We start from the raw sequence: 15848 nt of genomic DNA on the forward strand, positions 1-15848 counted from the left end.
GCTGTTAATCAGCCGGCATTGAAAGAGATTTTCTCCTTCTCATTTTCTGGCTGACATACAGCCAAAATGAATTTGGCCAATAACAACGTAATAGGTGAGTTCAATGATCTTGGCCAGAAGAAACTACGGAAATTACGAACCAAACATCTTATAAGGTAAGGTCTATATGGACCAGAATTGGTTCGTAAGGTAATTAATTAACATACATAAAATAACATACAAAATAATTTGACACACCTTATACACCTGTTTATTTGCCCAAAGTAGGGCTATTTTCTTTATATTTTCTCGCATATGTGCGATATTAGAAAATCCCTTCTTAATTAAATCTCAATCGCGCGCATGTTAAAACCCTCAATTCTATATTTCCCAAATCTAAAGTGATCATATCACGTTGGTATCCCGCTGAATTAACCAGCAAATCAGGTACTTTATAAATCGTGTCGCGGTCTAAATTAAAGATTTATATTAGATTTATACTAAATTGTAATACGGGTAGGTAGGACTATATATCGGAATGGGATACGAGTAGGTAGAGATTCGGGTAGGTATAGGGATTCAGGTAGGTAATAGGGATTCGGGTAGGCAGGGACAAGGGGATATAATTCGATAGTTAAAAAGATTGTAGACAAAATGATAGTAATTACTTTAATATAATAACTTAAAAAGTACATTAAATATTACTATTTTTTATATTAAATAATTTTTATATTAAAATTTATTTAATATATTAAAAATTAGTATTTTATATTAAATACTCTAATTTTTATATTAAGTAATACCAATTTTTACAGACATTGTAAAATATTATATACTTGTATATATTGTATATGTATATCAAAAATATATATTGTAATATTAATTGTATATTAATATTACAAATTAATATGAAAATAATGTAGTATTAATTGTATACTATTAATTGTGTAAATGTAATCGGATGTGTGTATAATAAGACGGAAATCATGACGCGTGGTAAACCGTTTACTTTTTAAAACTTTAGAAGTTTTTATTTACTAAAAAATTGTTAATAAATTCGGGAGATCTTTTATTCAAAATTTTGTATTAGAAATTATTACTATTAGTACAAGTAATATAATTTATTGAATAAAAGTGTAAAAAGGTTCGATGTGTTAAGACAATGATCATTTACCTGTAAAATTTTTGCTCACAAAAGTCGACATTCGCATCTTAGATATGAAATAACAAGTCAAATTAACATAGTTTTGCGAAATTTCGGATTTCAGATTATCATCCGTTATAAAAATCAGAATTTAAAACGTCATATTTTATGTTGTTCTCGATGAAACATTTTTGCGAATTTCGTATTATATTAAATATTTATGTTAAACAAATTCTCTTAAATTACGTTTGAAAATTTGCTCGTGATTTTTTGAAACTTGTAAATTCTATCTCGTTGTTGAAAGTAAAACGGGAATTAAATTAAAAATAAAATAGAATAAATGATAAAAATGTAAAAAAAAACGTATTCTAAAGAAAAGAGGACCGCTGATCTCAATCCGCGGGGGTAGTGGTGGGCCTCTATTTCTGTCGGATGTAATCCGATATAACAGGTCACGTGTATCAGAGGATATTTAAAGATTTTAAATTTTAATTTATATATATCTATGTATAAAGGATTTAAGGATCGAGTTAAATAGTGAGTATAATATTAAAGCTAACTAGCACGCGCGTAGCGCGCGTCTCTGATTGTGATATCTAGTATGGACATATTTCATATGTATATAACTTTATACATTTATTACTTATTGCAAATGGTATACAATATTATAAGAAAGTTACATTACAAAATTGGAAATATAATGTACAATATGCAATAATCAATAAAATTATATATAATATTTTTTTTACATAAAATTATATATGCAACATTATAAATTGCATGTATTATTCGAATAAGTTAAGACTACAAATATTTAATTTATGCAACGCGCGATTATTTCATCGTGGCTCGATAATAAAATGTACACCGCCTTTCGGTGAAAGATTCAAAGATTTTTCATTGAAAAAAGCTGGACCGAAGTTCGAGGATGAAGTTTGAATTTGTATTTTGACAGAAGACTCACTAATTTAACTTTTGTTTGCACGTAGCCAAATCGCGAAGCTGAAAATTAATAATATTATTAAGTACTTTTATAAATATTTTTGTGAAAGAGAGAAAGAGAAAGAGGACATTTAAACTAACTATTTTAAATTAAATGTGATATTGTTAAATTAAATATATTTTATTAAAATGTTTTGATAAAACATTTGCATGCAGATTTATTCATAAATTGTAATTAAATTAATGTCAAGCAAAACTATAAAAAATATATCTTTTAATAGCTAATATTATTATTATAATTATTATTACTATTATTATCATATTTGAAAAAAATATATATTTGTTACAAAGAACATATATTTTTTAGGTACAATTGAAAATGAAATGTTGATATTGATGCCCATTGTCAATTTAAAATTTAAATGCAAATATCATAAGAGATAAGCACACACATGACTACATACAGAAACAGTTTTTAACAAAAGTACAAATACATATATTAAATGTATTAGTGGATTAATTCATATCCTCACCAATACAGATTCGTGGGCCTTCTCCAAATGGCAAATAGCATAAGGATGCCTTCTTGCTGTCTCGTTTGCGTTGAATCGTTCCGGATCATCTGGATCCGGATGTATTGACGGATCTCGATGTATTCCAAGCACTGGTATAGTTATTAATGTTCCCTCTGGGCTCTGGGATGCGAATATTCGTTGTCGGTAAGACTATTTCGTTGGTACATATACGATTAAAAACAGGAAGAGGTGGATATTTCCTCATAGTCTCTGTAATGTCGAGAAAAAATTATATCTTTTCCAAAATGCAAGCCATTTATTTAAACAAACATACACATATAAATAATGAGATATTTTTGTGTAATAAAGTCTTTCTCTTCTTTGTCGAAAATTGCGTCTTTGAATAAATCGAAATGTAACACGACGATACTTGCCATTTACTACTTTGTGAAGATACGTCATTTCCGTCACAGCGTCGTAAGTCAGATCACCATACTTTGCCAACATCTCGTCGATTTCCTTGCGAACTTTATCTTGCATATCTTGATGCTCAGCCTACCTAGGCAAGATTTGTGTTCATTATAAGATGTCCTCTCGAAATAGAGTAAGTTTTATTTGAAACATTTTTTCGATTCTAAAATGTACTCAGAATTTTTTTTTAGATTATTTTTTAAATTTGAAGATTAAGCGAGTCAACTGACCAATTTTTATTTATTTGACTCACGACGTTTCGACCACAATTTGGTCCTTCTCAAGTGAGATATTATACATAATTAATTACGCAACAATAAATCATGCGTCGCCAGATGTTGTGTCCAATTAAGCTACATCGTGCGAACGCCACGCTAGAAACGAATATGTCAATATAAGTATGTCGAATATAAAAGTGGGAGACATATCGAAGGTAAATCGTAAAAACTTACATGTTAGGTGCGTCAAAAGAATAAAATAAATTTCTGAGAGTCGCAATGTAAAATCTGAAGAAAATAAGACTGCCCATTTTCTCCACTTAGCTCCGTTCCGTGCCATATTCAAAGTCACAATGATACGCATTATACACAATGACAAATTACAATAAGACGTGTTCCGAAAGTAAGTTATGACAAACCAAATCATAAACCAAATAAACGTATTCCAAAATACTACAAAAACAGACCGGACTCTATTACATGTTATACAGCCTCAATAACTCGATCGTACATCGCGGGCAAATTCTCCGTATCTTTCTGGAGGTTGACAGTGCATTTGCTCTTTTTGATGAAAAACATTTCAGAAATCTCTCTTTTTCTAAAATGTCTCTTCTTATATAGAATTTTCGGATTTTGCCAATCAAAATCGTGGTTTTGAGTGAGACGATGTTTAGTTACAACCAAATGATTATCGACATGCTTTTTTACATCGCTCCGATGTTCCTTTATGCGTGTCTCTAAATGTCTCTTTGTTTGTCCGATGTAACAAGAATCACAGTTTACACAATCTATCTCGTATACAAGTTCGGTCTGTTTGTAAGGCTGTAATTTGTCCTTCCCTTTCTTAATTACACAATCTAGTTTCTTTGGAATCGTTAAAAGTGTCTTAAATTTGACACCCCTCATTGTACGTTCAATATTAGCGCTGAGGCCTTCGACATACGGTATCGTTACAGAGTTGACAGGATCTCGACGCACTTGCGTGTCTGCACTCGCATCAATCGGATTATTCAATTTTTTTATTAGCTCTCCCCGTCGGACATTAATGTACTTATTGACGACATCAATCGAAAAACTGTCGTTTAAGAGTATTTTTCTAACTGTTGAGATATTATTAGAGTGAAACCGAGTATTAGAGAGTAAAATAGCCCCTAGATTCCGTATCCGTAGAACCCTATCCACTAGATTCCGTATAATATGTTAACTTTATATTTGAAAGGGTGATTCAAGAAATAATTAATGTAGCGTCCCTAGAACGTCGGTTTTCTGTACCAGTTCGTTATTAATGCATTCTTTTCTCGAATCACCGTGGTGTCCAGGAAGTTTAATGCACCATTTGTTTCCATTTCATAAGTGAATTTTAATCTTGTGTGATAGTTATTAAATGTCGTGAGGAGCTCATCAATTTTTGACTTACGGACTACCGCAAAAATATCATCAACGTATCTACGATAGAATAATATAATAAAATTCAGCGACTGCAGACAGTGTGTTTCCAGATCCTCCATAACTAAATCTGCGAGAATCGGGGAGAGGGGAGATTCCATCGGACTACCGAAAATTTGTTCGTAAAATTGTCCGTTAAAACAGAAACTGGTAGAGCTTAGGATCAGGTTTATCGCGTGTGTGAACTGAGGAAGACTGAGTTTAGTTTTCTTGGCAATATGATTCTATCGTTTTTCTATGGCTTTGATGACCAAGTCTTTAGGGATGTTAGTAAAAAGTGCGGTCACATCTAACGAAACCAATATATTGTCATCATCAATTCTCACACCGCCTATCATTTCAACGAAAGACCAACTGTCCTTGACATGTGAATGAGGTTTAGGTACAGATTGGTCAAGAGTATCGTGTAATAATCTCGCTCTATTTCATACAATGGACTCCCCAACGCGGGAACAATACGGAGTGGGAAGCCATTCTTATGTACTTTCGGTAGTCCATAACAACGTGGGAGGTTCCCGTTAGTGCAATTAAGTCGTTTATATCCCTTTTCACTGATAATATCTTTGTTATACCAAGTTTTAATTAGTTCCTTGATCTTTGTAGTTATTCTATTTATCGGATTCTTATTTAATTTTTTATATGTAGAACTGTCACTCGGTCATTTGATTAAGATACGTGTTCTTATCCATAATTACGGTAACTTGGCCTTTGTCTGCTTTAGTAACAAAGACATCATCATTCTCCCGGAGAAACTTTGCGCAATAGTTAAATTCCTGCGAAATGTATTTGTTTATATATTTGATGTGTTTGTCATTACTTAAAAATTTATATAGTGAATTGGCTATACGGGTACGAGCTTCTTCCAACCGATCTTCATCGACTTTATGGACGTTACATTCAAAATTCTTGATTATATCTACAGTTGTCCGTACGCGGTCTATTTTATCTTTCGGGTTGATAGGAAGAGCGAAATCTATCGCCTAAACTCAGAAATTTCAGAATTCCGTCCAGAATGTGTTTCTTACTCGTATTTACTATCCATTTGTTGTGGTCAATATTTAAAAAAGAATTATAAAGAGGAATCTGTGTAGACATAATCAAGTTAAATTTATTAATAAGTTTTGCTCTAACCGTCTTTTTGTGTCTGTATATAAAATTACTATTATAATTGAAAAAATCAGTTAATACGTCATGTGGTAAGCTAGCACGTAGTCCATTCTCAATCTTAATAACTTTAGAGCGTAAAAAACTTAAATGACAATTCGTGTCACTAATTTCAAAGTTAAGAAGTTTTTTCTGTACAACCTTCTTAAAACGTTCAAACTCATGGTTGACGCTGTTGCTGTGGAATTCAATGTTAAGTCGGAGGCGGCAAATGTGTGGAGGTAATACGTCGTATCTCCTACATCGAAGCATGAATGTCAGTTGTTGGCTTGCTGCGCTGATTTTCTGTTTGGTATCAATCCAAGATTTGAAAAGGACTGTGTTTTTAACTCCAAACCGTCTTGTGATATCATTAAAGTATCCTCTACTACCATGAAACACCATATTTTTGGTCCAAGGTGTGGAATAAAAACAATGAAATAAATTATTAGATCCATCGGTGCGTAGATAAAAATAAATTCGAGATTAAATTTGATTTACTTATAATTTTTTAAATCAACATATCATTAGCCACAGTTTAAAAGTCTAAAAAAATTTTCAAAAATCTTATATCAGATATCAAAATTTTCAAGCCTTGACCCAGAGTGGGCCGGCGTTCTATTTCTTCTTTCTTCTATTAGTCCAGTCGGCAAGTACATTTGAAAATCGATTAATTAGGACAAGGCTGTAAAAAATTTTAATCGCGTTGTTTGGGTGTCAGTAATGACATACTAAGTTTCCAACCTCCGCCGTGGTGTGCTTCGGCCGCCATCTTGGAAGAAAGGGGTGAAAAGTCGGTTTTTCGCGAATGTCTCGGTTTCCATTAGACTTATGCTAAAATAGTTTAATACAATATTGTAGGGAATTAAATTCTCTACAAAAAAGAAAGTATAGGTTTTTTTCCTACGACCAATAGTTTTGGCGCTAGAGCCGGGAAAAGTAGGATACTTTTTGTAACAAACGGTTTCAGCGACTTTATCTCGCCGTATCTCACTTCTCAGGGGCTGTAGTGTACTTTTGAACTCGTTTCCTCACCACCTTGCGGTAGAGTTAGTGGCGCGTTTTTTTTTTTATGTGGTGCCCCCTGTAGCCTAATTCACTCAGTTTATTATTAAGATTATGAGAATTTTTTTACCAGGGTTGTCTTAATTATTCAATAATATAATTGAACTCGTGAAAGTGTCAACGATTTAAACGGCGAATGCGAGTCAGGTACGGAACGTGGTGCGCAAATAAAAAAGAAAAAAACCGTGTATTTAGATGTGATGAACGTTTCGGCTTTTCTTTCGAGTCATCTTCACCATTTAAGGTAAACGTCCCAGTGGCCGGACGGTTAAGCATGATTTGTCATAAATAATACAATTTATAATATTTAGAAAGATGTTTAATATAAATATTTATATTCATTCGAAAACTTAAGATTCTCTTAAGCAGGGAAAAATTATTTTAACTCACATATATCAATTAATAATTTAATATTTACGTAAGTAATGGAGCGTGTCGATGTACCAGTGGCCGGACAGCTGAAATAGGTTGTGGCCTAGTATAAAATTTCGATTTATTTTTTAATTTATCGTGTAGCGTACTTTTTGAAATTCCGTACATTTTGCTGGCTTGTCTAAGCGGAATCCCTCGACGAATATCATGCAGTGCATTTATCAATGATGACCGAGCATCATTGTCTCTTACTTGCTTCTTTGTCTTCATTTTACCTATAAAAGTAAAAATTTAGTTTTCTATTAATTAATTAAGTATTTTTAATCTCTAATATATTTATTCATAATTTTAAAAAGATTTTCCACATGCTCAATGAGGTTATAAAAAATAAATTTTGACTTTGATTATTATAACAATAGCTATTATGATTTAATAACTTATTTTAACATTTGTAAATGAAGATAAATTGTCTGATACTGATATTTTTAATGTACCAGTATCCGGACACTCAAAATTATTGTTTTAATTGTGATTTTTAAGATAAATTTCGTCAAAACAAGTTTCTAACTAATCTTTAAAATTAGATATAATTGATTATTTATTTACAAATATAATTAAATATCCAATTTTTATACTATTAGCTATATGGTTGCGCTTAACGAATCTGTTAATGATTGGCCATCATTTTGACAAACAACAGACACATGCTCATTTAATCAATTTTTTTAAATACAAAAATGTTTAATTAGGTTTACTTCTTTTTCCCAATCAATTGTTAAGTATTAAAGTTTTTTTTTACAATAATTATTATTTTCATTTTTAATTGTTTAAATAAATAGTAAATATTTTTCTCCAATGAGTCCGGCCACTGGGACGTGTCCGGCCACTGGGAGGTTTACCTTATTGGGATAAGAAGATTCTATTCCTGCAGAGCTCGAGGCAGAAAGTTCCCGTCTTGAGGAGATGTCGTGACAAGCGAGCTGGTACGCACGGTTATAGTGGACATTTCCGCTGTTAAAAGGAAAAATATATTTAGTCAATCGTTAAAACAGAAAGAGAAAGGAGAGAGCTTACCTCAAGGTCTGCAGCAGTCAGAGAAGTACAAAAATTAATTATTTAAATCTTGTTTTTTTTTTATGTAGAGTTGCTACAATCGAGTTGTTTGTTCCGAGTTTGTTCCGTTTGTTCGAGTTGTTTGTTCCGTGTTATATAAAATACACATTTTATATAACAAAATGTAGGGCATCTCGAACATCAAAGATAATACATAGGAACACAGGTATGTGATTACAATGTATCCCACAGTCGTACAAATCTAGAACCAAAAGTTAAAAAAAATTAATGCATTTTTTACAATATTCCTCTGTTAATGCTAAAATTTCAAATATTTCTATACTTACACGGATCAGAAATTCAAAATGAATCGACGTTTCACTATATGATTGAATTCCTTGTATGATGACCGGATTTATAAGATAAGCGCAGTATGTGAGCCTGCTAAGAGGAAGAATCCAGCCCTTGAACGCGAGTAATTGATTATCGATGCCTATAACAAAGTAAGTTAAAATATATCACTAATATATTAAAAATATGCCGATTTTTATAAGATGTATTTATGATTAATGAATAAACGAACCTCCGTGTTTACTGGACCATGCTATTACAACACATGCAATACATATGGCCCAAAGTGTTCTGTTCAGTGCTACAAAAACAGAAGTAGCTAGAACCGATATGTATCGCTTGTAGGAGAAAAGTATTACGAATCCTCCGCAAATAATAGTCAGGAACCAACACAAAATTATATGTTTCTGAAATGTATGTCAAATTAATATAATACATTTTCATTTATGCGATACTATATAATTAATTCATATGAAACTAGTTAGTTTCTATAGAATAAAAGTTTATATATTCCCTAAGTATTTTAATGACTATTTATTTTCAATATGTTATAAAAACAAAAATATATACTTTACCTTTTTTAAAACAAAATTATTCTTCTTTAATTCTGCCAAAATGTGACCCGTGATCATTCCAATAATAAATGGATTCATCCTTATCCATGGTTTGATATAGAAGATAGATGCAAGATTCTCCTGTTCATCAAATCTGTAACAATAAGAATCCTCTTAACTTCCTCTTCTTGATTTCTCAATAAGTAAAACACTTTAGTAACTTACGTTTCGACATATTCGTACTTGACGTACGAAAGATAACCGTTAAGAATAATTGAGCCTATTAAAAGTAGACTCAATACAGCGGCATAGAAGTATCTGAAATTTATAATATATTTATTCAAGTATACTCGAAGAAGACATTAATTATAATAGTTGGTTAATTAACATACCTAGTTAAGAAAATTAATAACACCATAGCGATGACATAGAATTGCATATCATTGGATAGATACCAACTCCAACTCAGGCACTGTAATGCAATAAAAATTTTATAAAAGTTTTATGCGTCTCCAAGTATAATTTTAAATTGATCGTAATCAAACGTGTTCGTACCATTGCATCCCATCCAAAGAAATTATGTATGTACAAAAGATTTCTCCACCAATATTTCGCACAAGTTTCGTGCGATCTTTCGTACATGTAAACTATCGATGTTTTATCAAACCAAGTCGAGCTTAATTGCGCTATTCCTAACACCGTCATGTAAGCCGGTGTCAGCCTTAAAATGAAAAAATTTATTACAGACGCGTATAAAAAAAAAGAGAGTTAGTATTTAGCTTACATTGAAATCAATATTCAAATTTCTTTATAACGTAATAAAAACTTACCGAAAAAATCTTTTTAATACGTGATCTTTTAGTTCGATGAATTTTTCTTTGCGACCAATCGGGTTTGGTAATACTTCGTCCCTTTTAGCTCGCAAATACATATAATTTATTAACATTAAGCATCCGCTTGAATGAAAAAATATATCAACTGCTAGGAATCCCATGTCACCTATGATTTTATAACTCTCAAGGAACCTCCACAGCTGTACTTTATTATCTGTCAATACAAATAAGCAATTTTTGTTATGCGTAAAGAGTAAAAAAACAAAAGAGCCAAAAATGTCTATTCTAGAGATTTATTATAAATTACTTACCGAGAGAATTAAATATATAATATACACCATGGAACATGATTATCAAGCACATGCCTAGAACTTTTAAGTAGTGAAAAACGGGTATTGTGCCGGCATCCAACTTTGTGCTAAATATTTTTTTTGTATTTGTGTAAGCGGAAAAACATATTAATATTTCTTCAATTTTATTTTTCCGATATGCTGCAGACACGTTTACCACGTTACGTTTTTGATATATAAATATATCATATATTGTTCCGATTAATGTTATGAGAAATGAAAATCCTAAGCCAGCGCTGCAAATAGAATATTTGTCTGTTGAAGCTTTATATTCTTTTGGAGGATTAAGATTAAAATTACTTATAATATTATTAATCTTTTCTGTCATATAATACGTACCAGATGTAATACACCCTATGAAGTAGCTTTTTGTTATCTTCATTTGGATCTTTAACCTCGATGAGCTGACAGTCCGCGGAGTAGAGATCATTGAAGAAAACTCTGTCACGACATATTTCCTCCAAAATTAAGCTTAGATTATTTGTCGTGCATGATTTTGGTAAACAGAGTCCGAGCGTAATCACATCCTAAGATAAAATTTTCTGTATATATTTAAATATCAAACACATTCTTTATCACATAAAGATTTTACAAACTTACCTCGTCAAACATATTTACGTGAGGCGAAGGAGGTGTATGCACCTTCCGAAGGCTGTATGCGACGAGGGAGGAGTCGGCGGCGGCGGCGGTACGGCGGTGGTGACGGTGGTACGGCGGCGGTGCGGCGGCGCGCACTATATCGCATGGAGAACGCTCGTACCGGTTTTGGCCCGCCGCGCCGCGCCGGCGGACAGATATTCCCGACTCCGTTAACCGCCTTAATTGCGCCCGGTTCACGCCCCACGCTTCCAACCCCGACGCGACAATCGGCCCGATAGCGAGTGCAACTGTTAGTGATAACGGGCGATCGTGGTCCCGCGGGTCCGCATCGGTCACACGTCACACGCGACAAATCCGCTCGGAGGGCGTCGTTAATCGCGCGTTTTCCTCGACTCTCGACGTCGCGCCGTGAAACTGTACCGGTCGCACCCCCCTCCCGCACGTCCTCGAGATTGGGCCGGAGGCCCGTGGATGTTCACAGTTCTTGAACTCGTCAAACATATCTTCGTACGTGATATTGAATCGTACTGTTGTGTCTCAAATAAGCTACAAAATAATTTATTTGGAAAGGTGGAATTTCCTTTCGCGGATTGCGATAATGCGTGTTATTTAGTATTTTGTGCTGTGAGATCTGTAGAGGAGTCTTATTCATCGTACCGAGACACTGACTACGACTGCCCAGCCAATAATTATTTCCGTAAGGGAAACCCTCTTTAGGGCGACCACTGGAATCTAATACTAAAAATAAAAATTACAATGTTACTACGTATGCAAAAGCAATAAATGACTAATTTTTACTTATAATTAATTAATCACGCATTGTTGCTTTCTCATTACAGGAAGCTATTTTCGTAAACAAATTTTTTCTTAGTTTTCTGTACCAATGTGTTCAGAATGTTCTAAAATTACATTTTTACAAAATGTGTGTGTTTAGATATCGGACTCAATTTTTTTTAAATGCTGAGTATTATTATTATAAATAAAAGTTGGTATTTAATTATGGTAAGAATCGATAAAGGGGTTCATTTTTTATAAAATTTTGAAATTTTTGAGAAATGTCTGGTAGCTATTAGCTATAACTTGCGCAAATTTTGAGATATCGCGCTAATTCTATTATATTCTTCATTCTTTTCTACTTTCTATAATAGTATTTACGAAAATATTAGTGTAATAAATTAAGAGATTGCATTTGTGTTTATCATATTGTATGTTTGGAATGTACGATGTATCATTTAAATCGAATCTCTTAATTTATTACACTAATATTTTCGTAAATACTATTATTAATTTAAGATTAAAAGATTAAAAGATATTAGAAATATATATATATATATATATATATATATATATATATATATATATATATATTTCTGTCAGGCGCTGGTGCTGACCGCAGGTCTCGCTGAGTTGCTAGTGAGGGTGATTCGTGGCACTTAGCGCGCACAGAATTTACTCGCGATTCTTTAGGTTGGCGAACAACAGAAAATTGTTTTTAATATAATAGTAAACGAAAACTGGGATGAGTATACGGACTCAAAAGTGAACTGTCTCGTGCCGGATTGGAAGTGTGTCCAAGTGCGTAAAGTCGCGATATTTATACAGAATTAAGGAGGCGGGATTATTTTTTAATATGATTCGATTGGTGGAGTTCTCTTCCGATCGTATTATCTGCTAAAGACATAAAAACGTGTAGTAAAGTCTTACTTATATTCATTTACATTGAATGGTATATGTCCGTTGTATAACGGAAAAATATCTGCGTTTTATTCGTGATTATCTATTTAATTATGAGAGTTAGGTCCAGTTTCACAAGTGTCGGTTAACTTTCAACCTTAGATTAACTTACTCTTTGTCTCTTTCTAAGAGGGACGTTAGAAAGAGACAAAAAGTGAGTTAATCTAAGGTTAAAAGTTAACCGACACTTGTGAAACTGGGCCTAATTAGTTATTATATAGGAACGATTTACGTAAACTTTGATAAAACACTTCATAAATTCATAAATTATAATGTTATTAACGAACGAATATAGTACTTTGATATCTGTTTTCTCTAATTTTTCCTTCTATATCTTACAGGTAAATTGCGTACCATGGTCACTCAAAATTGATTGTGGTTTTCTGATATTTGGAATGTATTCATTTATAACTTTACTAACACATGTATATGCCGTTGCTTTCTTTATTGGATACAGTGCTACATATTTCGTAAATACGTCTATCATCTGCACAAATAAGTATTGAACACCTCCTCTGGAAGAGGCCCATATAGATCTACTGTTACTAATTCTCATGGTGACGATGGAATGATTGCTTGATATTTAAAGCTAAATGTTCTTACTCCGCTTACTCGATCGTACTTATCACTATAATCTGACTTTTTTTCAAATTTATTTTACATGAACCTTTTGTTTAAATAAATATCTCCAAAAATCTCGAAAAAACCTAAGCAGTAGTATTTTTATTTCTAAAAAATTATAACTCAAGTGATACACATCACAAAATTACGTTACCTTATCAAAAATGAGTCGCGCTTCAAGTGATCTATTATTACAATTACAAAAAAGAAATGATATCTCTTTTCAAATTACAGCGCCAATTACAGAGAACATATTTTTCGAGATACAAAGATTACGTCTACCACTTGTTACTTAGATTTTTTCGAGGTATAATATTACCACTGCTTTTCTTCGATTAGAATAAAAGATTGAATCATGAAAAATTACACAGAGGTAACAGTACAAAATACAAATATTTTATTAAAATATTTAAACCCAACAAGGGAATACAAGGTATTTAAATACAAAGTTTATATATGTATTTTAAAAGATTTAATCGCATCGCAAAAAATTACAGAGGTAACAGTACAAAAAATAAAAATATTTTATTAAAATACATAAATTTTTCTTGTCAAAAAACTTGGCGCTGCTAGAGAGAGAGAAAGAGAGAGAGACCTTTTATCCTATACTTAATCATAAGCCGCATTATTCGAGAGAGAGAGAGACCTTTCACAAATGTAAATATTACTTATTCTATACTTATTCTATACTTATTCTATACTTATTTTATACTTAATTCTAATCGCTTTAAAAATATAGACTTATCCTAACTTATCCTATACTTAATCATAAGCCGCATTATTCACCGTTACACACACACACACACAACATACACACACACACACACACACACACACACATCACCCACATTCACTCGCTCGCACATACACAACAGGCTGACCTAATTATGAGGTCTAGCAGCGCCAAGTTTTTTGACAAGAAAAATTTATGTATTTTAATAAAATATTTTTATTTTTTGTACTGTTATCTCTGTAATTTTTTGCGATGCGATTAAATCTTTTAAAATACATATATAAACTTTGTATTTAAATACCTTGTATTCCCTTGTTGGGTTTAAATATTTTAATAAAATATTTGTATTTTGTACTGTTACCTCTGTGTAATTCTTCATGATTCAATCTTTTATTCTAATCGAAGAAAAGCAGTGGTAATATTATACCTCGAAAAAATCTAAGTAACAAGTGGTAGACGTAATCTTTGTATCTCGAAAAATATGTTCTTTGTAATTGGCGCTGTAATTTGAAAAGAGATATCATTTCTTTTTTGTAATTGTAATAATAGATCACTTGAAGCGCGACTCATTTTTGATAAGGTAACATAATTTTGTGATGTGTATCACTTGAGTTATAATTTTTTAGAAATAAAAATACTACTGCTTAGGTTTTTTTGAGATTTTTGGAGACATTTATTTAAACAAAAGGTTTATGTAAAATAAATTTGAAAAAAAAGTCAGATTATAGTAATAAGTACGATCGAGTAAGCGGAGTAAGAACATTTAGCTTTAAATATCAAGCAATCATTCCATCGTCACCATGAGAATTAGTAACAGTAGACCTATATGGGCCTCTTCCAGAGGAGGTGTTCAATACTTATTTGTGCAGATGATAGACGTATTTACGAAATATGTAGCACTGTATCCAATAAAGAAAGCAACGGCATATACATGTGTTAGTAAAGTTATAAATGAATATATTCCAAATATCAGAAAACCACAATCAATTTTGAGTGACCACCCTTACAAAAAAGTATTACTAGCTGGTTAGTAATAAATACTTATTTTGTGTATTAATAATACTAAAATTAAGTATTTATTAGTACTTGAATCACTGTGATCCAAGTATTGCATAGTATTTTATTACTGGTCAGTAATTTATGAAAGTAGTATTTAATACAGGACGAGTATTGAATACTTAGTATTAAATTTCTGATGAGAAAGCATTTAATACTAGGTGAAAAATACTTGTGTAATAAATACTTGTGTTGAATTACTGATGAGTATTTCAATGTTAGTACTAAAGTACTGAACCAAGGATTCCATGTGTAATAAATCACTGGCCAGTATTTTAATATTAATACTCAAGTATTGAACTGAATATTCCATGTGAAATTAATCACTGACCAGTACTACAATTTGTATAGAAACATTATAATAGGTAATTCCTGATAATATTAAGGAAAAGAGATAAAAGTAAGGCACAAATACATTTTATATGAAGGTCTGTACTAATTCGTCGTGATAAAAGTGTATAAGTTTTGAAATAGTACTGAGGATATCATTTTAATATCCAATTCAAAATTTTATTACTCTTTTCAAACTGAATTTGTTTCTTAAGATGATTTTTGAAAAATTATATATTTGCGCTGGTTATGACACATGTAGACTATATATGTATAACACTTACATCAAATTAAGAAGTAGTCTACCACGTAAGGCAGTTGGCTCACGATCCAGAGGT

General features: G+C 32.0%; 1 protein-coding gene and 1 long non-coding RNA gene across 2 annotated transcripts in view; both read right to left on the minus strand.

Annotated features, from left to right (window-relative positions):
- Positions 1 to 1876: 1876 nt before the first annotated feature.
- Positions 1877 to 15848, minus strand: part of LOC139822395 (uncharacterized) — a 68832-nt gene continuing 54860 nt past the window's right edge. The window contains exons 4-6 of the long non-coding RNA XR_011734508.1: positions 3015 to 3135; positions 2599 to 2850; positions 1877 to 2125 (exon numbers count right to left, since the gene is read on the minus strand). This is a non-coding gene — a long non-coding RNA (uncharacterized lncRNA). The remainder of the gene's footprint in view (positions 2126 to 2598; positions 2851 to 3014; positions 3136 to 15848) is intronic.
- Positions 7388 to 11788, minus strand: LOC139822386 (nose resistant to fluoxetine protein 6-like). Its single transcript, XM_071794043.1, has 14 exons — positions 11545 to 11788; positions 11037 to 11051; positions 10776 to 10963; positions 10398 to 10672; positions 10084 to 10300; positions 9809 to 9974; positions 9646 to 9725; positions 9479 to 9571; positions 9275 to 9407; positions 8932 to 9106; positions 8696 to 8841; positions 8370 to 8610; positions 8195 to 8306; positions 7388 to 7570 (listed from the first exon to the last, which is right to left on the minus strand). Exons 1-12 carry the CDS (start codon positions 11686 to 11688, stop codon positions 8443 to 8445), a joined length of 1800 nt encoding a protein of 599 aa, XP_071650144.1. The 5' UTR covers positions 11689 to 11788; the 3' UTR covers positions 7388 to 7570; positions 8195 to 8306; positions 8370 to 8442.

The sequence above is a fragment of the Temnothorax longispinosus genome, chromosome 11 (genome assembly GCF_030848805.1).
Source record: "Temnothorax longispinosus isolate EJ_2023e chromosome 11, Tlon_JGU_v1, whole genome shotgun sequence".
In the NCBI taxonomy this organism is placed as follows: domain Eukaryota; kingdom Metazoa; phylum Arthropoda; class Insecta; order Hymenoptera; family Formicidae; genus Temnothorax; species Temnothorax longispinosus.